Source organism: Triticum aestivum, chromosome 1B, assembly GCF_018294505.1.
Source record: "Triticum aestivum cultivar Chinese Spring chromosome 1B, IWGSC CS RefSeq v2.1, whole genome shotgun sequence".
Classification (NCBI taxonomy): domain Eukaryota; kingdom Viridiplantae; phylum Streptophyta; class Magnoliopsida; order Poales; family Poaceae; genus Triticum; species Triticum aestivum.
Window position 1 is genome coordinate 55,118,953 of NC_057795.1, and position 25,568 is coordinate 55,144,520.

The 25,568-nt window shown below is 44.0% G+C and overlaps 1 protein-coding gene and 1 non-coding gene across 5 annotated transcripts; one reads left to right on the top strand and one right to left on the bottom strand.

The window, feature by feature from the left end:
• The first annotated feature begins 3,714 nt into the window (after window positions 1–3,714).
• Window positions 3,715–3,789, top strand: TRNAP-UGG (transfer RNA proline (anticodon UGG)). The gene has a single exon. It is a non-coding gene; the product is annotated as a tRNA-Pro (tRNA).
• An 8,680-nt stretch (window positions 3,790–12,469) lies between these two features.
• On the bottom strand, window positions 12,470–24,589 carry LOC123106368 (tRNA(His) guanylyltransferase). 4 transcript variants are annotated; one of them, XR_006451315.1, is made up of 8 exons: window positions 24,323–24,589; window positions 24,093–24,223; window positions 23,334–23,996; window positions 23,090–23,134; window positions 22,849–23,006; window positions 22,592–22,683; window positions 13,339–22,506; window positions 12,470–12,838 (listed from the first exon to the last, which is right to left on the bottom strand). XR_006451315.1 is itself a non-coding variant. In XM_044528571.1 (8 exons), exons 3-8 carry the CDS (start codon window positions 23,194–23,196, stop codon window positions 12,800–12,802), a joined length of 540 nt encoding a protein of 179 aa, XP_044384506.1. In that variant the 5' UTR covers window positions 23,197–23,996; window positions 24,093–24,223; window positions 24,323–24,589; the 3' UTR covers window positions 12,470–12,799. The 4 variants fall into 4 exon arrangements, 3 of the variants coding, with proteins under 3 accessions (XP_044384506.1, XP_044384500.1, XP_044384496.1); XM_044528571.1 differs by having other exon boundaries at window positions 12,470–12,808; window positions 13,339–13,404; window positions 22,399–22,506; window positions 23,090–23,996; XM_044528565.1 differs by having other exon boundaries at window positions 13,339–13,404; window positions 22,399–22,506; window positions 23,090–23,996.
• Window positions 24,590–25,568: the final 979 nt, after the last annotated feature.

A 25,568-nucleotide genomic window follows, 5' to 3' on the forward strand; every position in this document is an offset into this window, starting at 1 on the left:
TATTCGAAATATGCCTTTATAGGAGCATTACAATCTGCAGCTCAAATGATCCCTTATGAAGTCTCTATTGGTCTTATTCTTATTGTGCACCTTGTGAGCACGTTTGGATCCGCGAAGGCAACCGCTCGGATCTTCCCCTAAACCAACCCGGGAACGGACCGGAGGGAACTGCAGCATGAGGAATGTCCGCGTCTCGTCGCAAGGCTCATTTTGAGTTTTGGGTCATAGGGCGGGCAGTGCAGTCCGGGGCACAAGGGTCCTGGTACTACCCAGGTGCGAAGAACCCCGGAGGCGACTGCAATGAGCAAAAATGTCACTCACCGGCCTAAACGACGAGCAAACACTCAAACGTGAGAGCAAGGGATCACCCAACGAATGGACGAGCTCCAAGGAGGGAGGAGAGAGGGAGGCAAGAACCATGCTTTCAGAGAAGTGGCGGTCCGAATCCACTCTGACAAAATAAAATAACAGACTAAGCCGTGCCGTAAGGGGGGCATTCTCCACACGGGACGGGGTCAAGGCCTTCATGTATGGGTGACAGATCGGCCATAGGAGTACTCCGGGATATACACTAGGGAAACTAATGTCGAGCATACGATGATGCCGCCTGTTTTCATTTCGTGAAAGTCCCGGCAGAGGAAAGGGCTGTAGGTGATGGCGCGTTCTGCTTCTTAGGGCGATGAAATCGTTCCTATGGGATTGTGCGTGGCAGCTGGTATAGATGATGATGAAAGGCGGTCCGCTTGAACCGGGAACTAATCTCATAATAGGCAGCAAGCAAAGCTAAATAGGAAAGGGGGTGACTGATGACTGCCTTTTTCGTCAGAAATTAAAAAGGGTGGAATGTGGAGCTAATATGGCTGGCTACAAATATAGCCAAAGAAAGATGAGACGAGACGGACTGTCAGAGGACGCAGCAGGACTACCAGGGGAAAGCCCGCCCCCGCTAGCTAACATAGATATCTATTCTCGGTGCGCATATTCGAGATTTAGAATCTCTTTCCGACCAGGCCAGGCCGAATCGGGCCACCACTTGGGATGGGAATGGCTCAGCCCACATGCATCATTTGATGAAAGCACTCCAGTCCAGTCGCCTCCGATCAGTGGCTTGTCAACCACCGGACCGTAGCTCCTCACCAAATGCCCCTGCGTTGGGGCAACACAGCACATGACTAGTTCGCTCAAGGACCACACCCTCTCGAGAGCAGGATGCCAGCCGAGATGGAGCGCCAACCTAGACTTTCCTTGGGCTTGCCTTGCCCCAACATCTAAATAAAGGGCGGGCGCCGAAAAGGAAGCAGTGACGCCTTTTCGACGAAAGCTTAGCTTGGTAGGTGCTGCTTACTCACCCTACTCCCTTAGACAATGCAATGCTCTGAACACGAAAGTTTGCAGTTCAGCCCTCTTCTCCCATGCAGAGTCGCAGGCAGCGCCTCGGATAAAAGCACGGACGAGCCACATGCAGGGAAACTTGCACGTGTGGTTCTGGCCGGGGACCCCGGTATACTGTACTAATATGTGTAGGTCCCTGTAATTCGAGTGAGATTGTCATGGCGCAAAAGCAGATATGGTCCAGTATTCCCTTGTTCCCCGTATTGGTTATGTTCCTTATTCCTCGTCTAGCAGAAACTAATCGAGCTCCGTCTGATCTCGCGGAAGCGGAAGCTGAATTAGTTGCAGGCTATAATGTAGAATATGCGCGGGATGCGATCCTTAATAGTTCACTGTTGGCGGAAGCCAATGTCTCGGGGACTCATTCTGACTTAAACAAGGGGTGGGTCTTTACCAACTTCCAAATCCAAGATTTAGGGGAAAAAAGAGGGGCAGGGCACTCTTCATTCTTCATTCGAAACTCATGAATGTCGAGTCGGAGGTTTTTGCCTTGTTATCAAAAAGGGGAGTTGGGTAAAGCAAACTCGCTCCTTGGACGAGCACGGGGCTTAGTCAAGTAGAACCGGATTGCGCTGCTTGATGCTCCGATCGAAAACAAATCAGTGGGGCCATGCCGGTACGACAGAATACTTGGAACACGAAAGCTCTGAACACGAATGTTAGAAAGGTCAATCCCTCTCCCCTTTTTGATTTTTTAATGAAAAACCGGGCCGAACTTCTAAAAAGCAGCCCACCCGCTTCCATAGAACAATATCATGGCAACGTAGACCTAAGTGGATTTATTGGATCCTGGGGAACCATCACAAGTACGGCCGGCCTATAGAACGAGAATGCCGTGTCGTCCAGCGGAGCTTAGAAGAAGGTGACTCGGAGCCTAAGGAAGGTGACTCGCGCAGACAGCTGACTCATTTTCAATAGAAAGGAATAGCCAAACCTACCCAGCTGGCTGGTCAATCCCAGTGATCTTATCGGCCGGCAAAGCGGAGACGGACGACCACGGTCCCGACCTTACCAACATCGTAGGTTTACTAATCAATGAAGCCCCTCAACCTACTATCTTTTCTTACAAACTCAACCAAGCCTAACCAAAACCCCATGCTCACGACATGTTCTTGATATTGATTGAGTTGGAGGGAGTCAGAGACTACCACGGAATCCTTCCATAGTCACCCCGGTGACCTTCGTCACCAAAGCGTCATGATAGTTTTCAAGACCCCTCATATAATCTCCAGTGGGGATCAGTCGGAGCACGTAGGAATGCCGGCCACTACATAAGCCATGTCTGGCTGAGGCGAGCAGCAAGCGGGGGAGAGTATTTTGAACTACAAGAACGTTGGGGTGGGACGCTAGTACTTAAACTAGGGTTGCTTCTTAGTGCTAATCTTGCGTTTTTCAGCAGTTAGTTGTAGCGCGCCTTCCCTCCTTCTCTCATTTCGGAAAGATTTGGCAGTATTTTCTTATGATGACCTGGTCGAGAGAGTATGAAACATCGGTGTAAAAGATTGAGTGGGATGGTTATAGTAAGGGGCGAACCAAGTGCTTGCGCGAAGAAGCGAATCAATCAGAATGGAGACAAGGAAAGGAATCGAGGCCCGGCCCGGTAGCGATGCCTCTCACGCGGATGGGAGTTACTTTTCTTTATCACTGTAAGCGTTACGAAATGGACCCGCATTCCCCTTTGCTTTTCTTTTGCAACTAAGCTTAAAAGAAACATAGTAGTCTTTCAAGCCATTAGAAAACTCATTAAGTGCTCTATTGAGTGAATGCATGTTGAGAAGCTTAGGTCATACATTTCCAGCTAATTAGAATACAACCATGAAGGTGGGGTTCGAATGCCATACAACTATTTATTCTGGTAAGTAGATTGGAATGTAGTCCCTTTTTATTGGATCCGCCGCTCCGTTAAGTGAAATTCAAAGTAGGTGTGGGTCTAGGTAGAGGAAGTCATAAATCAAGTATCAAGTATTGTTATAAATATCATATATAGTAGTTGCCAAACTCACAAGCATCACACACTTCGATCTACTTTATTGAATAACTTAGCTAGATAGAACCGACTCAAGCTTTTAAATGAAAGAAGCAATAATGGCATAATTTCTGTCTCAAGACCTCTTGCAGCTACAGCCAATGCAGCACCTCCTTGATCAACATACAACACAGCCCATTACACCTTGCTCTAGTCGCAGTATAAAGAGAGACTAGAACCTACCGAGGAGCCCTCGGCAGAGTTCCTATCGTTGTTGCAACAATTACACACAGAGTTCTGGAATTTCACATTTGTGAGAAGAAAGGGTAGGCAAACAACTTGATTCAAGGGGGGGACGAGGTGTAGCGCAGTCTGGTCAGCGCATCTGTTTTGGGTACAGAGGGCCATAGGTTCGAATCATGTCACCTTGATGTGGTATTCACACAATGGGACCGAAGTGCAAAGCCCCGCAGCCTATCCATGGTCGGGAAGGCAGGGGTATTAAAAGTGAAACTTGGCTTGCATGTGCGCGCACACAAAGGAGATTCAGTTGGATTGCAAAGCCTCTCAGACAGAAAGAACCTGTTTTAAAAACCCCTTTCTACAATCTTGAGAAATCTCACGCAAGCAACTACACGCCGCAAGTCTTCGGTATTGTTCGCAAGGAATTTGAAAAGATTGACTCCGCTTTTTTTTCTTTTCGAGCATGCCAAGCCTCCGGTAGAGCGGAGTTCTGTGCATGAAGTAGGCGCAGTTTACAAACTAGTGAATGGTCAAATGAATAGGCTCGTTTCATCAGGGGTAACCAAGGAGTAAGAATGATTTGATAAAGTAAACATTCCCTTTGAGTGCGGTTCCTTCAGAACAAGCTCTTCCCTTTTCAGATTGCTTCTTTGGGCCACTTGAGCATCGACTGGGCAAGGTTGGATTCCCTCTACTTCGGGTGGCTACTATTTCTCAACAATGTTTTTTCATTTGATCCAATAGCCCTCCGTTAGATAGGAACAGCTTTGCTAAATACTGAGAACTCTCTAATAGAATATGAGAAGGGAAAGATCCTTTACATAAGGAACTATTGATCATAGGCATACACTCTGAAAAGAATTGAATGAAACTCTCTTGTTTCGTCAAATTTGATATCATTAGCTGTCTCTGTAGCTGGCTCTCATGTCTGGTGTTCCAAGTAAAAACTTTTCAACTAGCTAGGTCACCGCTGTTTTAAACCTTGACTTGGAATCAGAGCCATAAACGAGTGATTCGGTTGGACGGATGATTGAGTTCTTGAAGCTTGGATCGGCACTTCTTGTGTTGAAACAAACACGCTGTTGCTAGCGCCCTCAACGCTCTCTTCGATCCTTCGCAAACATAGCTCCTTCTACGGGAGATAACTTTCAATCACTTTCATCTCAATTCGTTTCATTGGATGGTCGAGTGCATGATTAGACACAGGCGGAGTATTCAAGTTGTCCCTACTTCAAGTTGTCCCTACTAACTAACGGGTCTAATTATCGCTGGCTCACAGGCTCCTTCGAAGCAAACATTCGCAGCGCCCCTCGCATTCAAGCTCTTGCTTTATCCTGCGGCCTGCCCTCTAAGCAAAAGCAAGATCTAGACAAGAGTGAAAAGCAGTCAGAATATTAATAATCTAAAAAGGCCTTCCTTGGTTGTGTAGCTAATCCCCCTCCTTGACAAGAACAGAATTTTTGCATCTTCAAACTGGTTATGGGTGATACCCTCATTCCCCATTAACTCACTAGAAAGCCCTTTGAATAAGCCTCGGGAACACCCATTCCTTTCGGATCAGGGGGTGGTTGTTTTAACTACTCGTTCGGGGAACATTAGACAAAGTTACTTATTTGAGGAAGTAAATGAACCTAAAATAGGACCTATGTGATAGTTTGCAGCATGAGCATGTAGATGCTGGTTATGGTATCAGATCTGAGGACCAAGAATTTCAAAAGGATAGTATTAGACTCAATAAGAAGCTTTCAAAACATAACTTCTCATATTTGGTCTGTGGGCTACCACGCTTAAGCTTTCTTATCTTACTCTTTCCACTAACGTTAGGACTTAGGCGAGCTGCTGAATACGAGACACTTCTTTCTCGGTCGTGCGTGGTCTTCCCTCGGGGATGGGAGAATATAGAAGGTGGGTGGGTGGATCTCTATTCTCCATAAGGATAGGGTTGATTTGATTGGCATTCACGCCTTTTAGAAAGAGCCACTCAATGCAATTCTCTTTTAGGCGAAGAGAGTATGCCCAACTGGAGTGGTTTCCGCCTATATTCCTACTAATGTAATCTCCAAGATGGACAAATCTTCTTATCTGTGGATCTATTCCATGCCGGAATTCGACCTACTATTCATGTGGGTATTTCACTTTCCAGAGTAGGATCAGCGGCTCAAATGTGCCGCAATGAAACAAGTAGCTGGCAAATCCAAATTGGAACTAGCTCAATTCGCAGAGTGACAAGCCTATTATTCGCCTCTGCTCTCGATAAAACTAGCCAGAATCCATTGTTTTTATGACGGGAATTGCTTAAACAATCCCAATCAAACCTTCTCCCAGTGGAAGAACAGATAGCTACTATAGCTACCGGAATGATAGGATATCTTGATTCGTTCGAAATTGGACAGGTCAAGCTATTTCTGGACTGGATGAGTTACGTAAACACCTCAAAGATACTCATTCCAAGAAATTCGATCTTCTAGCCAGCTTCTAGCCAGGTGGATAAGGATGGAATCTGGTATCCAAGAAGAGGATGTTGGACATTCTTCATCCCGGAGGGCCAGGGAGAGGAGAGATAGCATCACTTTGACTTTGCCGGAAGGAGGAATATCCAGAGTTGGCTTTGGGAGAAGAGAAGGAAGCTCTCAGGTTTAGTGATTCATACTTGTCCTATCTTTTGTTTCCAGGGTTTCGATTTCCGGTCCAGAGCTAGTCTACTTATTTATTTTATACGGAAACGGAATTTTGCATATTATACGGAATCTTTCATGCCAGGTTTTCCTAGAGTTGAGGAATTCTATCCATTCCAGGAAAAGCACTGGTTTGAGAAACTACACTACAGGAAAGTACTAAGGAATAGGAAGGTGCTACTTATACTTCTTATTCTTGTCCAAAGATGCCAGGCCGAGACAGAAACCCAACTAGTGAAATAGAACGGATCTCTCTAATAAACTGGGGTTCTTCTCTTCGGGTTGCTGGTATCCTTATATGGATCCGTCTTGTCTCCTCGGCTCGATAAGCTAGCAAAGTCAGTTGTTGGATTGGTCTGTCCGGTCAGTCAGTCAGGAAAGCACGTCAAGTCGGTTAATAGCTCTGGTCCGCTTTCTAACTCGGTGAATTGGTATGGTCTGGAGGCCCGGTAATAACAATAGCAGACAGGTCAGTTGTTCAAGTCCGTCTGGTTGATAGGCCAGCTCGGTATAGAATCTTGTCTGGTTTCTGAAGTCGTTAAAGTCCAATCAGTAGAGTGCCAGTTAAGTTCCTCAAGTAAGGATCTTTGATTCCTCCAATTCGGTAGGTAATCATAATAGTCTCGGCTCGGAATGCGAAGATGCTGTTGATCTGTTAAAGGGATCTAGATCGCATTTATTTGATATGCGTCCCTTCTTCAACCCCGGATGTGTACCTGACGCCAGGGAATAACATAGTTCTAAAGTAGTGACTTGTGTCTTGGAGGTCGTCCATCCAAATGTTCCTCTTTGCCATTGCCCGCGTCTACTCCTATAACCGAATCGATGGCCTATAGCGCCATGCCATAATGAAATTCTTGATCATTTCTTTGTTCGTAACATGGCGTAGTGTATCACTGGGTGCCACAATCCCATTCAATTCTTGTCCATTCAATACCATGGATATATCGATTTCTATTTTCAGAAAGCTCCTATTTCGATTGATATCTCTAGCAAATATATGTGTAGCGTATGTCAAGATAAAGTAAATCAATCCGTATGACGGAAGGGAGCGGAGGCAGCTTCAACTCGAGTGAGGAGCAAGCTTACCTCGGGCGGGTAGATTGATCGGCTCCTTCATATCTCGGGATTTCGCTTAGGCCACCCATGCCATACCATAGAAAAAAGATCTGGTTTCCTTTCCCTCATCAACTTGCGATTCTTTTATTTCACGAAAGAATCTTTCCGTCCGTATTAAGCAACTCAAATTCCTAGAAAGCCGTTGGTGCACCCACCCAGTGAGTAACTACTAATGCAGTGAGTAACTACTAATGTTACGGACAAAGAAACTTTCAAAAAGTGGACCCAACAAGCAAAGCAACGGATTGGGCTGCACTGCCTTTCGGCGTTTTAGTTAGGCGGATCCTCTTGCGGGATGAAAATCTGCCATAGCACGCTCCGCGCCTTTGAAGGAACATTTGCTCTATGATGGTCCTACCCTACGCGGGCTTACTAATGATGGCCAAGCACGCAGTCATTCCCGTTCTATTTGATAGGGTAAGCAAGCTAGTCAAAGAAGAAGGAAGCATGGGTATAGGTAAGTCTAGACATATTGACACGGGCGTATACTGAAATAGGCATAAGGCCGCTAACGCTAAGGAGACAGCACCGCTTCTTTGTTCGTAACTAGGACATGTATTGATGCTAGAGGCAGACTCTTGGCACTTATCACTCCTTAGATGAAGCAAGACAAGAGTGAGTCCGCTAAGGGACAAGTATGACTGAAAAAATGATGGCAGATTTTTATGGAAACGATTCTATTTGAGTATATTGTCTCATTGGGTTTGTCATTGTCGATAGCTATTCTTGTCGCCGTTAGGGCTGGCCGGATGATCCATCACATAAATGCTATTAATGTTGAAACACAAGTAACTGATATATCCAAAGATGTTCTTAAAGAACAAATCATTTATCAATTGGAAATACTCTATGAAGTCTATAGAGATACTACTGAGGGTGTGCACTTACCGGCAGGAGTCAATCTCCAAGAAGTAAGCACACATCTCTTTTTTGTAGACGAGAGAGTGAGCCTTCTAAACAGTATCTACTGTGATCTTATTGCAAAGGGAACTGGAAGTAAATACTTTGGCCAAGTTATACAATTTCTTCTGGGATAGCTTGTTGTGGGGCTTTCCGAAGGGTCGTTCTGAGAGTGGTCTCTTTTCTTTAAGGTTGCATATATTGTCGGAGAAGGGAGGGATCCAGGCCAGGTCTAAAAGTGCCGAGTTGGGTTTGGGACAAGATCAGGAAATAGTGCATCTTATATAGTGGGTGCCAACTTGATTGCTGCTGGGATTGCTTGATAGGAAACTTTGATTGATACGAGCAGATGTGAATGAATTGAAATAGTCAATAGTGGTGATATGATCCCGGTATCGACACTCAGATCTACTTCTACTACCGAGACTGCTGCTACTGTAAAAGCATCAGGAACGTGTCAATTCACTGAATAAAGTGCTCTTTCCATTGATTTATGGATGAAATCACGAAAAAGAGAAGGAACCACCGATTCTGCATCAAAAACACGGGTTCTGGAGCCAGTTTCTCAAATCGTAAGTAGATCCAATCCAGGGCAGTTGATAAGTGAGGTTCTCCGGTCGAATGCAAATAAGCCAGAGCGTGTCTCTTGTTTCGAGGAAGAAACAAACATCCTGGTCTCAATTGATCTTGATTATATGCATGCGTCAGACACATCACGAGCCGGAACAAATGAGTGCTTTCAACTCACGAGCCGGAACAAACAAGTGCTTCCAACAATAAGCAATACACGAGCTTCCTTCTACCAACCAGGATTTCGATACCAATTCCAATCTGGCACAACACAAGGAAGTAGCGCACCAGAAGAACCAATACGAGAACCCTTCCTTCCAGCCAGAATCCGTCTTTCTTGTCCTTTGCATTCGAGGAATGGGATCTGCCTTGTGGAAACAAAAGCCATTTGTTCGAGTCAAGCAAGCGGACAGTCAGCTAAGAATACTGGAAGAGAACTCTCTAGCCCTGCACTTAAACTAGACTAGAAATCCGAAAAAACACTAGTTTTGGCCCATAGCGAAATAGAGTTTTTCTTCTCCGCGGACTCCCCATGCTTGGCGCCATAGGCTTTAGGACTTTTGGCACTAGGGAATCATACTTTGATCAGATCCGTGGACAGGCTCCCGAGGTCAAATCGGATTATGGAATTTTCCAGCTAAGTGAAAACGCACTTCACTACTAGCAAAGAAGTCAGCTTAGGGCAGGGCCGGTGGTAATCTCAGATAGGAACTTGTCGGGATCCTTCCATACCTGCCATCCACCACTACTACTGATCGTTTCCCAGAACGAGCCATACCTTTTCCCAGAATGAGAATACGGTTGAGGACGAATAGTGGCGCCTAGCTTTAGTTTCCACACGACACGATGGATCTATCACTCTCTTTAGCCAGGCCATTCTCTAGAGGAGAGTTCCGAGAATGAATTCCAATCTGGTACCAATCGTAGAAATCGTGTAGAGTTCTTCTCACGCCTAGCACAGCTACAAGCATTCCTCGAATGCAGAGACAAGACGGAGGATATCTGATCCCGCGGAACATCTGCTACCAACTACGGATTACCTTGTTTCCATGAAATCCATGTTTCTGGCACCTTGGCCCCCTCTACCTACGAAATTCGGATTCCTATGGTTGAAGAAAGTACAACGTTGTCAATTCAACCTGAAAAAAGGGGAATAAGTTGACAAAGTCAGCTTGAATATTACGGTATGGATCAAAGGAAGCTATACTCGCCTTGATTTCTATCAAACTTATTAGATAGTAAAGCAGACAAGTCTGAAATGGAATGTTTGATCGGTATATGTAGGGCTCTCAAAAGAGAATCTATTTCAGCATAGTTGATTTTCAGAAGCCAACTAGAACTTCGCAGCTGCCGTATAGTTGATTGTTCCCACCAGTTTCGTTCTCATCTCGTCAGTTTCACGAATGCAAGGATTTACTATGACTCTCAGGTGTAAACCTTGGTCGTATACAGCGGTGAACTAGCTAAATATAGCTAGAGGAGTAATATAGCTAAATATAGCTATAGGGCATTCCACAGAAGTGAAATTCTCTCGGCAAAGCAGAACAAGAAGCAGCAGAAAGCAAAACAGTATAAGGGTCGTTCGGAGTTCCAGGGACAAAACAATTCTACAGAACTGGGTATACCAAACAGTTGATCAACAAGGCAAATGTCCACTAAACCAGCTAAACGGCTCACGAATTGTTTGGAATGCGACGGCAAATGTGATCTCCCAGCAATATCTCGAGTCCAAAACCTCACCCATCTACATATATCATCATCTGCGGCAAGAACATAGCAACACCAAAATCCTACCAGCAACTGCTGCAATGCACCCTCCTCACGACAGCCAACCATCGACGGTGTCAGACTATGATTCAATTGTTGTACTACTCCTCTTTGTTTTGTTTCATGTTTTTGGTGGTTTCGTTCTTGTGTCTGAGTCCGAAGAAGACGGTGGATGTTGATCCAGTAGCAAAATTGTGCTTCCTATTGCAGGATTTATGAATCGTGCCGTGCGTAGATACGGACGACATGGAAAAAATCCAGGTTTATGTACGACATGCTCTTTCCTTCCTTCATTCGGTGACGCACAGAGGTGGCAGAGTCTTGTTCCTGGAGTCGCTCACAACTTTTGGGAGCACCGAGATCCTGAATAAGATGCTGCACGAATTGGCTGAGGTGTTGGGAGCCCCCAATAGAGAAGGACGATACGGAAAGGGATAATGGGAAAGTGACAAGACTGGACTTCGACTCATTTAAAAAGAGTTGTAGCCGTACGGAATTCCAATTGGAATGGACCCATCTCATGATACAAGTTACCCTGGATTTCTTTCTATTCCTATTTCGCCGGGCAATTCTAGTTTTTGTTATGATGATCTCATGGATAGTAGTATTGAGTTCTATAAACGGATTGATAGTAGGTTTTAAGATAGCTTAGCCCTTGTTATGATTCAATTTGTATTGGAGGGCGCCAACCCTATGGGGAATGTAGCTATGCTGTACTTCTTCCTACTAGCTACGGTGCAGCACCTGTTCCTAGCTACGATGATGCTCCTATCCGCCCCTTGATTTATCACCGCTTTGGTCTTTTATTGGTCATTGATTTATAGACGGGAGGATAAGTACCCTGGCTCGACCCCAGATATCGATTTAGCATTCCATTATCGGATCTCCGAAACGGGAAACAAGAAAAGTAATCAAAATCGTGTGCCAGCAGGACATACGAAATTCACACTTTTTGACTCTCAATCCACAGTGGAGATACCAGGGGTGTGTTTTCATGGCCTATAGTCTCCCCTGCCGATGAAGCACGAACTACTTGTTGAAATCGCGGATCCAAATCTTGCATTTCTCCTTTACTCGTCAAAGGCCTCGTATTGTTATTCCCATGATTCATGTGGGCTATCTGCTCTTTATTGTAGGGTCCTACTCCCACCTATCCTTAAAAAACAATGTGAGTGGCTCATACTAATCAAATGTACAAGTAACTGACCCTTATCAAGCTTTCCACACATAGTGTTTTGATCTAAGATTGCAATTCTTCCATGTTTCCGCAGTAGCATATTGTTCCATGGAGTTAGGGTCCAAAATAGGAATCAACAAGTGTTTCCACGACTCTACCGCCCGGCCAATCCTGTTCCACTGAATCCCCTCCCTTTTTCATGGCCACATATCTTTATGGCTAAGGAGTAGGAAATCTTTCTCCTGTTACACAAATCAAATGTTTCATTTCATCCGGGAAAAGCCACCTCTTTCTCCACAAACAATGTCTTTGTCATTTGATCCTGTTTTTATCCGTTAGATAGAAACAGCTTTGCTAAATATTAAGAACTCTCGGATAGAGTATTAGAATGAAAAGACCATTAATTATATAAGGAAGAACCCAAGGTCCTAGCCCATTCCCATTCCTAAATCAATAATTCATAGTGCTTTTGCCTTTCTTGCGTACTCCTGGTGAACCAGTTGCTAGCCATATGTTTAGGAGGCTATTTTCTCCTATTAAGTAAGATTCTTAAGCTTAATAAGCCCAAAGATCGAAAAGTATGGACCATGTTGAAATAAAACCGGACCATTTGTAAATCAAAATAGAAAAAGAAATCTAGCTACTCTCTTCTCTGTCTCCTTCAGAAAAAGAAAGCTAAGGCAATTGGTGTTGAATAAACAAAACCACACCGAACCAGTCAGGAGTTTTCAGAGATTATGCCCAGCATTACATGACACCACTTCATTGTATGCAATATGAGGAACCGATCAAGAAAGACGAAGCAGACATGCACAAGTTCAAGAGCGAGGTCAGACAAGCATGTATCAGAACAGCAACATGATCAAGGCTGCAGCTGCTACTGCGAGGACTAACGTCACAAGGGAAATCCGGCAGGAACTGAAGGCCACCGATCCCGACTGATCGCGCGGCACAGACATCGAAAGCTCCTCCATAGTCGATGGGGGCACTTCACTTGTCCTGGGGCGGCAGCAGCACGGACATGCACAACTGATTTCAATTAGTACACACGAAGTATGATCAACGATTCCGCAAAGATATTAATTCCAGTGTAGTGTTCAAACGATCAAATGGATGAGATGATCAACGATGGCTCAGATTAAAAAACTAGAAGGTACAGTTACAACTTAACAGATCTGTGCACTCGGAGTTTGAGAAGACTATATATATAGCATCCGCATCACCAGGACACTCGATACTGTAATTAGTAGGCAGTTACAAGTTAATAGAACATATGCTGCGAGTAGAAGAATTGAATCAATAATCAGTTTTATCATACAATCAAGTTTGAATCTGTATTCCTATAGCCCTATAGCAGCATTTAACAAGAAATGTGGAGAACAAAGCAAGTGAAAATAAAAAAATTCCGTTTTGTTGTGGGCAGATGAGCAGGGATCATATGGTGCGAAAGCCGAAATGGCCAAGAGTCTTTGAATGGCATTAGTGGCAGCAGATTCACCGAATTACTAGACAAGCAGAAAAACGTTTACCTGGAGACATTTTAGGCGTGGGAGGTGAGTCAGGTGTGAAATGCATCTCACGAAGCGACTTGAGCCCTGTTTCAAATGGGGGGAAACAAATAAATGAAAAAATAAAATTGGTACATTCAAAAGAACTGCTCAACTGATCAGTAATCATGACTAACCATAGCAAAAAAGCACAGTAATAATATCCCTAAGAGTAGCATCCAGAGCTCGCTGGTAATCCGCATCTACCACCAACCATCACCAATGTAGCTTCACAAGGACTCACAAGAACAAGGATAGGAGCGCATAAACTTATTTTGTAACTTGTTCGGTGATCAAGAACACGCGCATAGGGAGCACAAGAATCGATCCAAGCATATACTCGCCATCAAGAAGGGACAAGTTTCTCCCCCCGGCCCTACTCCCCAACCAACCCACCGAACTAACTCCATACGTTCATCATCATACATTGCGTACCGTGCATTTTTCCTCTTCCTTCCATACTGTGCACGAGGCCTTTGGCTACTCAATTTATTTTCTTTTGCTGCTTCTCTATTCTACATAGACCCAACAATCTCCCTCCGACAAAAGCACACTTTTTGAGTACTCTAAAGAAATATAGCCCATTGGGCCGGCTTTAGGATTATGCTTACTCCTACTGTGGAGAAAACCAGAGGAGTCCGACTACCATTTCTTCGTATGAAGTATGTACTTGTTCTTCACCGTGCAAGCTCTACAGGTTTCGAAATCCGAGGCCTTCAAGTTCAACCGTAGACGTAGAAGCAAACCGGTACTTAAGCATCGAGCGAATGAGAGACGAGTGAGACGCCTTTAGCTCCTAGAATGCCTTCTTCAACTTTGTTATACGCAATTCGTGCGCCAAATAGAACTGCTAGACTACGTCGAGTTGTGACCACTCATGCCTCTAAAGAGCGAGGCAAAGGGTAACACTAGGGCGGAGCTCCACCTTTTGTTCTTCCAGCTCGGACTCCTAAACTAGAAACTATATAAAAGGCACGAGATGATCAGGTGTGTGCACTAAAGCTCGACATGATGAAAGCTTATGAGAACTTCACTGCTATAGCTGATACAAGATCTAATGACTTATTTCTTAAAATAGGGTTTTGTGACTACCGAAAGTTTCTCTTTTCATGACACCGGGGGGGTCTCTGTGGCCCTAATTTCTTTGGCCCATTTGAAATGAGCTATGAATAGGTCCTACTTCAGACAATCCTTCGTTGTCCCTTCAGAGGAGATGAGTGGGATGACGAATGAGTTCTTTAAACATCTCTATCCTGCTGAAGGTACTGAAAGAATGGAGGATGTTCGTTCTGTCGACAGTTCCTCGGAAAGTATCTCAGGCAATGAATGAGCAATTGATTGCGCCCTTTACTGGTTCTGAAGTGTGACCTTTTTAAGATGTACCCTGAAAGGCCCCTGGCCTGGACGGCTATCTAGCCCACTTTTTTTCAGCGAAGGTGGAATTTCTATGGTGATGAGGTTAGTGACTTCAGTTACCTTCTCGGTTCTTTTCAATGGGGAGCGTCTTGAGGAATTCAAACCTTCTCAGGGACTACGCCAGGGAGATCCAATCTCTCCGTACTTATTCTTGTTAGCAGCAGTTTAGGTATTTGAAATAGCGAAATACATAAATTATCTATCTCAAGTACGTCTCGTACTTATCTTGAGCCATCAGTCAGATTGAATGCAGCGCCCTGCCGGCAACTCCTGACCTCTATTCCTATGGGGGAAAGAAGGTGTGGCTTTGGACCCCCAAACTCTTCCATGACGCCCTCCTTCTTATAGCGTGGGTAAGTGATCAATACAGACAAAAATCACACCCATTGGATCCATCCTGATATGATTGGGTGATTTGCACGTTCCCTTAAGAACAAGCACACACACACTAAATCCTGAAAAGAAAGATAGATGCCCATCTTCACACTGATAGTAGCAGGCTCACTACGGACGTTGTCCAACCCACCTCGTAAGACATCTTTCCTCGGATAGCCAAGCGAAAGAGGAGGTCTCAAGCGTGCAAAAACACATGTATGAGCAGGAAAAGATGTGCAATCAAGCTCAGAGACTGCAGATATCGGATCTCTCAGGCACCGGTTTCCCTCAGTTCAGGAAGGGAAGCGAGCTTTCAAGGGTCCAAGGATAAAAAAGGTAATTAATATGTCTCCGACCGAAGTGATAGATAAAGGCTTTACCCATTGGCAAGGAATGCTTGGAGGAGTGAAACAACGAGCCTAGCGTAGGACACGTATATTTGATCCAATCTAGCAAGCGTAGCCAGCCCCACCCACGGGTGAAATTGTATAGCTCCCTATCTAGTTGAAAGCCCCTTTGCTTACAGAAGAGAAGAGTTGGATGCCGTGGTGGGAAAGCTCCCATTTCAACTTTGCTTCTTGTAAGCTTCGGTATAAATAGCTCACTTGCGGGATCTAATCTCATTCTATGGGAACAGCTTTCATTTCTATCTTTTGGCTTAAAGTGGTGAACAAATCCTTTCTCTTCACTTTTTGTGCTCCGCATGGCTCCGGTCAAGATGTGACTCATCCTGTATATACATAATTAGGAGACCTCTCACGAACTTGTTAAAGAAAGGAGTATCATTTGTGTGGACAAGCCAAAGCAATCCTTTGATGTTCTCAAGCAAGCTTTAATTGAGGCCCCTATGTTGGTTCTCCCTGATTTCAGTAAAAGATTTGTGCTAGAGACAGATGCCTGTGGGCATTGGAGCTGTGATAAGGGGTAGAAGTATTCGTGTGGGTGGGTTTCGAAGGGAAGGTTGCACAATAGATCGGAGATCCTTTGAGGAAGACTGAAATGACTATACTTATAGAATGGTCCATATCGAACAGATACGATACTGGTTTACACAAAGAATATCGCCTAGCTCTAAAACGGCAGCACCCGAGTGAAACTTAGAGTAAGAAAGAACGACCTTCTGCTACCTTTTTATCAGCAATAATTACTACTCCCTCTGTTCCTAAATGTAAGTCTTTGTAGAGATTTCTATGCGGACCACATACGAATGTATATAGACGCACTTTAGAGTGTGGATTCACTTATTTTGCTCTGTATGTAATCCTTAGTGGAATCTCTAGAAAGACTTATATTTAGGAATGGAAGAAGTATATTATATATGAGTGAGGGGGAAAAGGGCACGTAAGAGTTGAAATGTAAAAAAATACATGGACGCACTTTATTGGCAATATCCTCCTCGATCCGGCCTTAGAGGTTGATGCCCCCAGTTGAAAGAAAATGGTGTGGAAAATGTAAGGGTTCAAAACTACAAAAAAAAAAAGCAATGTGCTAATGCCTTGGGGATTTTTCGGCTCTGGCCTCTTTGGGCACAAACTTCACAGCTTTTCTGCTTTTTCTTTTTTTTTTCTTGGGCACAAACTTCACAGCCCCTGTGTTGGTTCTCCCTGATTTCAGTAAAAGATTTGTGCTAGAGACAGATGCCTGTGGGCATTGGAGCTGTGATAAGGGGTAGAAGTATTCGTGTGGGTGGGTTTCGAAGGGAAGGTTGCACAATAGATCGGAGATCCTTTGAGGAAGACTGAAATGACTATACTTATAGAATGGTCCATATCGAACAGATACGATACTGGTTTACACAAAGAATATCGCCTAGCTCTAAAACGGCAGCACCCGAATGCAACTTAGAGTAAGAAAGAACGACCTTCTGCTACCTTTTTATCAGCAATAATTACTACTCCCTCTGTTCCTAAATGTAAGTCTTTTTAGAGATTTCTATGCGGACTACATACGAATGTATATAGACGCACTTTAGAGTGTGGATTCACTCATTTTGCTCCGTATGTAATCCTTAGTGGAATCTCTAGAAAGACTTATATTTAGGAATGGAAGAAGTATATTATATATGAGTGAGGGGGAAAAGGGCACGTAAGAGTTGAAATGTAAAAAAATACATGGACGCACTTTATTGGCAATATCCTCCTCGATCCGGCCTTAGAGGTTGATGCCCCCAGTTGAAAGAAAATGGTGTGGAAAATGTAAGGGTTCAAAACTACAAAAAAAAAAAGCAATGTGCTAATGCCTTGGGGATTTTTCGGCTCTGGCCTCTTTGGGCACAAACTTCACAGCTTTTCTGCTTTTTCTTTTTTTTTTCTTGGGCACAAACTTCACAGCCCCTGTGTTGGTTCTCCCTGATTTCAGTAAAAGATTTGTGCTAGAGACAGATGCCTGTGGGCATTGGAGCTGTGATAAGGGGTAGAAGTATTCGTGTGGGTGGGTTTCGAAGGGAAGGTTGCACAATAGATCGGAGATCCTTTGAGGAAGACTGAAATGACTATACTTATAGAATGGTCCATATCGAACAGATACGATACTGGTTTACACAAAGAATATCGCCTAGCTCTAAAACGGCAGCACCCGAGTGAAACTTAGAGTAAGAAAGAACGACCTTCTGCTACCTTTTTATCAGCAATAATTACTACTCCCTCTGTTCCTAAATGTAAGTCTTTGTAGAGATTTCTATGCGGACCACATACGAATGTATATAGACGCACTTTAGAGTGTGGATTCACTTATTTTGCTCTGTATGTAATCCTTAGTGGAATCTCTAGAAAGACTTATATTTAGGAATGGAAGAAGTATATTATATATGAGTGAGGGGGAAAAGGGCACGTAAGAGTTGAAATGTAAAAAAATACATGGACGCACTTTATTGGCAATATCCTCCTCGATCCGGCCTTAGAGGTTGATGCCCCCAGTTGAAAGAAAATGGTGTGGAAAATGTAAGGGTTCAAAACTACAAAAAAAAAAGCAATGTGCTAATGCCTTGGGGATTTTTCGGCTCTGGCCTCTTTGGGCACAAACTTCACAGCTTTTCTGCTTTTTCTTTTTTTTTTCTTGGGCACAAACTTCACAGCCCCTGTGTTGGTTCTCCCTGATTTCAGTAAAAGATTTGTGCTAGAGACAGATGCCTGTGGGCATTGGAGCTGTGATAAGGGGTAGAAGTATTCGTGTGGGTGGGTTTCGAAGGGAAGGTTGCACAATAGATCGGAGATCCTTTGAGGAAGACTGAAATGACTATACTTATAGAATGGTCCATATCGAACAGATACGATACTGGTTTACACAAAGAATATCGCCTAGCTCTAAAACGGCAGCACCCGAGTGAAACTTAGAGTAAGAAAGAACGACCTTCTGCTACCTTTTTATCAGCAATAATTACTACTCCCTCTGTTCCTAAATGTAAGTCTTTGTAGAGATTTCTATGCGGACCACATACGAATGTATATAGACGCACTTTAGAGTGTGGATTCACTTATTTTGCTCTGTATGTAATCCTTAGTGGAATCTCTAGAAAGACTTATATTTAGGAATGGAAGAAGTATATTATATATGAGTGAGGGGGAAAAGGGCACGTAAGAGTTGAAATGTAAAAAAATACATGGACGCACTTTATTGGCAATATCCTCCTCGATCCGGCCTTAGAGGTTGATGCCCCCAGTTGAAAGAAAATGGTGTGGAAAATGTAAGGGTTCAAAACTACAAAAAAAAAAAGCAATGTGCTAATGCCTTGGGGATTTTTCGGCTCTGGCCTCTTTGGGCACAAACTTCACAGCTTTTCTGCTTTTTCTTTTTTTTTTCTTGGGCACAAACTTCACAGCCCCTGTGTTGGTTCTCCCTGATTTCAGTAAAAGATTTGTGCTAGAGACAGATGCCTGTGGGCATTGGAGCTGTGATAAGGGGTAGAAGTATTCGTGTGGGTGGGTTTCGAAGGGAAGGTTGCACAATAGATCGGAGATCCTTTGAGGAAGACTGAAATGACTATACTTATAGAATGGTCCATATCGAACAGATACGATACTGGTTTACACAAAGAATATCGCCTAGCTCTAAAACGGCAGCACCCGAATGCAACTTAGAGTAAGAAAGAACGACCTTCTGCTACCTTTTTATCAGCAATAATTACTACTCCCTCTGTTCCTAAATATAAGTCTTTTTAGAGATTTCTATGCGGACTACATACGAATGTATATAGACGCACTTTAGAGTGTGGATTCACTCATTTTGCTCCGTATGTAATCCTTAGTGGAATCTCTAGAAAGACTTATATTTAAGAATGGAAGAAGTATATTATATATGAGTGAGGGGGAAAAGGGCACGTAAGAGTTGAAATGTAAAAAAATACATGGACGCACTTTATTGGCAATATCCTCCTCGATCCGGCCTTAGAGGTTGATGCCCCCAGTTGAAAGAAAATGGTGTGGAAAATGTAAGGGTTCAAAACTACAAAAAAAAAAAGCAATGTGCTAATGCCTTGGGGATTTTTCGGCTCTGGCCTCTTTGGGCACAAACTTCACAGCTTTTCTGCTTTTTCTTTTTTTTTTCTTGGGCACAAACTTCACAGCCCCTGTGTTGGTTCTCCCTGATTTCAGTAAAAGATTTGTGCTAGAGACAGATGCCTGTGGGCATTGGAGCTGTGATAAGGGGTAGAAGTATTCGTGTGGGTGGGTTTCGAAGGGAAGGTTGCACAATAGATCGGAGATCCTTTGAGGAAGACTGAAATGACTATACTTATAGAATGGTCCATATCGAACAGATACGATACTGGTTTACACAAAGAATATCGCCTAGCTCTAAAACGGCAGCACCCGAATGCAACTTAGAGTAAGAAAGAACGACCTTCTGCTACCTTTTTATCAGCAATAATTACTACTCCCTCTGTTCCTAAATGTAAGTCTTTTTAGAGATTTCTATGCGGACTACATACGAATGTATATAGACGCACTTTAGAGTGTGGATTCACTCATTTTGCTCCGTATGTAATCCTTAGTGGAATCTCTAGAAAGACTTATATTTAGGAATGGAAGAAGTATATTATATATGAGTGAGGGGGAAAAGGGCACGTAAGAGTTGAAATGTAAAAAAATACATGGACGCACTTTATTGGCAATATCCTCCTCGATCCGGCCTTAGAGGTTGATGCCCCCAGTTGAAAGAAAATGGTGTGGAAAATGTAAGGGTTCAAAACTACAAAAAAAAAAAGCAATGTGCTAATGCCTTGGGGATTTTTCGGCTCTGGCCTCTTTGGGCACAAACTTCACAGCTTTTCTGCTTTTTCTTTTTTTTTTCTTGGGCACAAACTTCACAGCCCCTGTGTTGGTTCTCCCTGATTTCAGTAAAAGATTTGTGCTAGAGACAGATGCCTGTGGGCATTGGAGCTGTGATAAGGGGTAGAAGTATTCGTGTGGGTGGGTTTCGAAGGGAAGGTTGCACAATAGATCGGAGATCCTTTGAGGAAGACTGAAATGACTATACTTATAGAATGGTCCATATCGAACAGATACGATACTGGTTTACACAAAGAATATCGCCTAGCTCTAAAACGGCAGCACCCGAATGCAACTTAGAGTAAGAAAGAACGACCTTCTGCTACCTTTTTATCAGCAATAATTACTACTCCCTCTTCCTAAATGTAAGTCTTTTTAGAGATTTCTATGCGGACTACATACGAATGTATATAGACGCACTTTAGAGTGTGGATTCACTCATTTTGCTCCGTATGTAATCCTTAGTGGAATCTCTAGAAAGACTTATATTTAGGAATGGAAGAAGTATATTATATATGAGTGAGGGGGAAAAGGGCACGTAAGAGTTGAAATGTAAAAAAATACATGGACGCACTTTATTGGCAATATCCTCCTCGATCCGGCCTTAGAGGTTGATGCCCCCAGTTGAAAGAAAATGGTGTGGAAAATGTAAGGGTTCAAAACTACCAAAAAAAAAAGCAATGTGCTAATGCCTTGGGGATTTTTCGGCTCTGGCCTCTTTGGGCACAAACTTCACAGCTTTTCTGCTTTTTCTTTTTTTTTCTTGGGCTCATCTTTTTCTTCTTTTTTGGCACTACGGCCTCTTTCCTTTTTTTCTCTTGGGCTCTATCTAACTAAGGCCTCTTTTCTCTATTTTTCTGGGCTGCAAGCCCTCTTTTTTTTTCTCAGTCTGTTATCCCCGTGGAGGTGATACCATGATAGCCAACGCAGTATATAAACTGGCAGTGCCGTCCCACGACGGGCGATGTGGGACTAATCAAACCTGGGAACGGTGCAGTCTCGCCCGCATGGACCGGCGCGCGTGCGAGGCCCAATCGAGGGGCGCGTGAATGAAATAAAAAGGCACTTATTTACGTACGTAAGGGAAGCCGGTCGAGAGATCGAACGCCCGACCTCCTTTTTACCAACCGTCGTTTCGAAACACATCATTTCTTTCCCCTCTTAAAAGAAACATATCATTTCCGGTTCCGGTTAAACATATCTCCCGTCGCTCTCCGGCGAAATCACACCTCTGCGAACACTCCCAACTGCAGTGCACTCTAGGCCATTGGCAGAGAAACCATCTTCTTCTCATTCTTGTTGGAAGAGAGAAGTCCGCATTCTTGTTGAAACCATCTATACTTGAGTTGTCACAAGCTCAAACTCGCTAAACCCAAAATCACCCCCACCCCTAACCCAGTTAAACTGGCTTTCAGTCCAGTTTTCTTCAAAACAACTCCACATGACATCCAACACAGAAGATGGAGCTGGTTGAAGGATGAAATACCAGGAGCTCGAAGGCGGTGGGAAGAACAGGTCACGTCATGGGGAGTTCAGACGAGCAAGAGAGCTGGAAAAGCACAACCGTGAGCGGCGAGCAGCAGCAGGCCGACGTCACCAAATGCAGGAGCAGTGGCGGCATGGTGTGCGAGGATGAGTGGGAGAGGTGAGGAAGTGCCCGCCGCTCACGGCGGGCGGATGTATGAGCACCAGCGGCAGCAAGTTGCCTCTTAACCAGGGCATGGGCTGAAGAGAACCATGGCTGGCAGAGAGAGGGAGAGGAGAAAGAAGAAAGAAGAAAAGAGAACCGAGACCAAAATCGGTCTAAGCAGGTTAGAGGGGAGATTTAGACGGTTAAGCAAGTTCGAGGTTGTGGTTTGGACCACCTGCACTTTAGGCCATTAGCGGAGAAACTGGTGCAAGCTACGAGAATCATCTTCTTCTCATCATAGCAGTACTTCTCATTGTTGTTGAAAAACATCTCTCGAATGATAGATGGACAGAATACCTTTTGCTGGCAAGTACACGAACCCTTCTGGAACATCTCTGGGTCGTTGTTGTAGTTTATCCGAAACCGCTGAAAGAGCAAATCGTTCTTGTCCGTTGATAATGTTCCCTTCAGAGAAAACACTACAGTTACTGAATGTAGATAACAGAAGAATTGAATGGGATATTAGATCATGTCGATGTTGACTTTAGACCTTCAGTATCTCATGAACTTCATCTTCACCTTCACCTTTTCCGGACTTCACTAGTATCCAAAAGCATGTGTTGTACTGGTTTCTGTTGTGGCCTGTGAATAAGTATTCGTCACGGCATACTGCTAAACAAGCAATAAACTTAAAGCATGCGTACTGCTGAAGTTGAACAACTAAATTCAGATATTACATGCCGGTTGACAAGTTCCTAAATACTTTCGATTAGTTCAAGATCTGCTCTTTTAGGAGGAATAACTCACATTCTGCTTGTCTCCATGACAAATAATCACAAAGAATCTTTGGCTTTGGGTAACATAGAACCTCTGCCTCAAACTGTGGTGGCTGCACCAGTTCTTTATTTACTTTCCAGTTCAGCATGTAAAAATAAGTGAAACATGAACATGAAGAAAGGTTTAATCTGCATAAGAAGTTGCATATCTTATCAAAGGCTAGACCAGTTGAAAACACATACCGTAAAAATTCATAAAACTAAATAAGTACCTCTCATCTCTTTGATATAATTCGGTGTTCTCTTGGAACAAAAAGCTGCAACAATAACAAAAAATAAACACATACTGTTTGAACTTAGAAGGGCCCTGTAACAACATATTTTGCTGATAAATGAAGCGACATTTCGATTTGACAATTAGCTTATTAATACTTGCCGAAGTACCAATTTACTCATTTTTCGTTGTTCAGAATACAGAATCAGTCAGTTTGTTGCTTACTTTGCCACTGAATTTACCTTTTCCCATAGCCATCTGGGATAATGATGTGGAAGCTTTCAGGGAGATTTGATCATATGCCCTTATTTTATTTTTGCAGGGGGTCATATGCCCTATTTTAGTTCGCCATAGATCATACGCCCTTGTTTTCTTTGCCATCTTGGTCATCTGCCATGTCTAATTACTTGAATAATTTCAAAATTCTGAGCCTAGTAATGCCACGTGAAATGAAGGTCACACCCCTTGGTAAACTTGCAATTTCTCTAAACACTACATATCTCAACAGAACCAACCAGTCCGACATGTCTGTCCCATTCAACAAAGTGACCACGATCCATTGCGCAGATATTCTACTTCACTAGCTTCAGTAGCAACACTAGAAGAAGAATGACGAAAACAAAGTACACTAAAACCTGAAGCTTTGCATTTTGGGCGGCCAACTTCTCGATACGTCGATCCAGTGCTGCAGTCTCAACCCTAATAGCATCAATTTGAGCTCTTGTAGCATCAATTTGAGCTCTTGTAGCATCATTTTCAGCCCTCGTAGCATCAATACGTCGCTGCATTTCTCGTGACACGCGGCGAGCAGACGCATTGCCCATGATGAGCACATTTATCATCCAAATTTCCTCGACCATGTCCAAGTACTTGTCCAGCCACATGAAGAAACGCCAGTATTTCACCTGTCAAAACATACTGAAGTCAGTAAGTTGCTTGAACCAGACATCAGTCATATGATATACGACTTGGCTCTGAACATTAAAGAACAGAGAAGCAACCTTCATATCCTTGCCATTCCTTGGGCATTCCACTGAATATTTGCCCGGATTCAGACATGTCGCTGACTGCTTCACGATTCTCTTCCACATTCTGGACATCCAGTCAGAGGGAGTCCCTTTGTGGGCGTCGGCTGGGAACAGATACGAGTGCAAAGCTAGGGTTAGCGGAGCGAGCCAAGGCTGGAGCGAAATTGAAAGGACAGATGCAATCGGTAGGTAGAATCGGTTACCTAGTCGCCGGAGGTGCGGCACACGTGCTTGCCAGATTCGCCGCCGGGCCCGTGGTGCTGGGGCAATAGCGGCGCCTGTAGTGCCCGAGTAGCCGAGCCTCCTGCGGTTGCTTCCTGGTGGCTGGGGACTCCGCGCCTCCGGAGCCGCTGGAGTCGCCGTGCAACGCCGCCGCCCGCCGGAGTGGCTGCACATCGGTGCTCACGAACAGAGGACGAGACGGGGGATTTTTTTTTTTTTTGAGGGAGCTGGTTCGGTCGGTCGGTGGATCCGTTTGGGTCGGGCTCCGTATGAAAACAAGACCGACTCTACGTAGCTAAATGCCCATGAGATAAAATATATATGATAAGTATTTTTTATCCTATGAGCACCTTCAAGATGGGTCGGCACAACATCTTAATATTTTATTTTAATTTTTTCGGAAAAACTTTAAATCTATTCATCAACTATCAAGGTAGTATATAAAGCAGATCAGAAATATAAAAAAATGCATTAATGTCCGCAGACCACCTAGCGACGACTACAAACACTGAAACGAGCCGAAGGCGCGTCGCCGCCATTGCCCTTCCACACCGGAGTTGGTCAAACCTTGTTGTAGCAAACAGTCGAAAAGTCGTCGTGTTAATGACCTACAGGATTAGCGTACCAGAACAACAACCCGCCACCAATGAAGAGAAGCGTAGATCTAAAGGACCAAATCCCGTGAGATTTGTCGGAGACAAACCTCCATCTATCCTCCGACAATGCAAAAAGCACCGCCGAGACGGGGGCTTGACGGGGAAAACCTTATTCCATCTTTAAGAAGACCGTTCAACCTGTTGTCAAAACTAAACTTGGCAACCTCATGAGCCACCATGTTAGCGTGCCGATTGATCTTGATGATCTTGAAATTATTCATAAGCTTCATAATGCTTCATGCTTCCTTCTTAAGATCAACAAAAGTGGACCTTTCAAGAAAATCATTTGCAAGAAAGGAGACCACAAAAGAGCTATCAAATTCTACAATAACGGGTTCGTTGAGACTGATACCAACATAAAGCCCAGCAAGGCACGCACGAATCATTGCTTCATCAACACATGTGCACGACAATAAAATCCCAAGAAGAAAGGATGATTTGACCCGTATGATCTCTGGCAACAACCCCCACGCTGGCAGCTTTCATGCTCTCCACAAAGCTGGCATCAAACCCATTAACCATTGCGCAAAGGGCGCACCCTCGCAACGTCCGCATTGGCAGGAAGCACTGT

Excerpts from the sequence above, each read along its gene's own strand:
- LOC123106368 (XM_044528561.1), bottom strand. The coding sequence starts at position 24,515 with ATGTGCAGCCACTCCGGCGGGCGGCGGCGTTGCACGGCGACTCCAGCG. Across the intron at positions 24,224-24,322 it reads GCCGCACCTCCGGCGACTAG|CCGACGCCCACAAAGGGACT; the intron begins GTAACCGATTCT and ends ATCTGTTCCCAG. Across the intron at positions 23,997-24,092 it reads GGAATGGCAAGGATATGAAG|GTGAAATACTGGCGTTTCTT; the intron begins GTTGCTTCTCTG and ends ATGTTTTGACAG.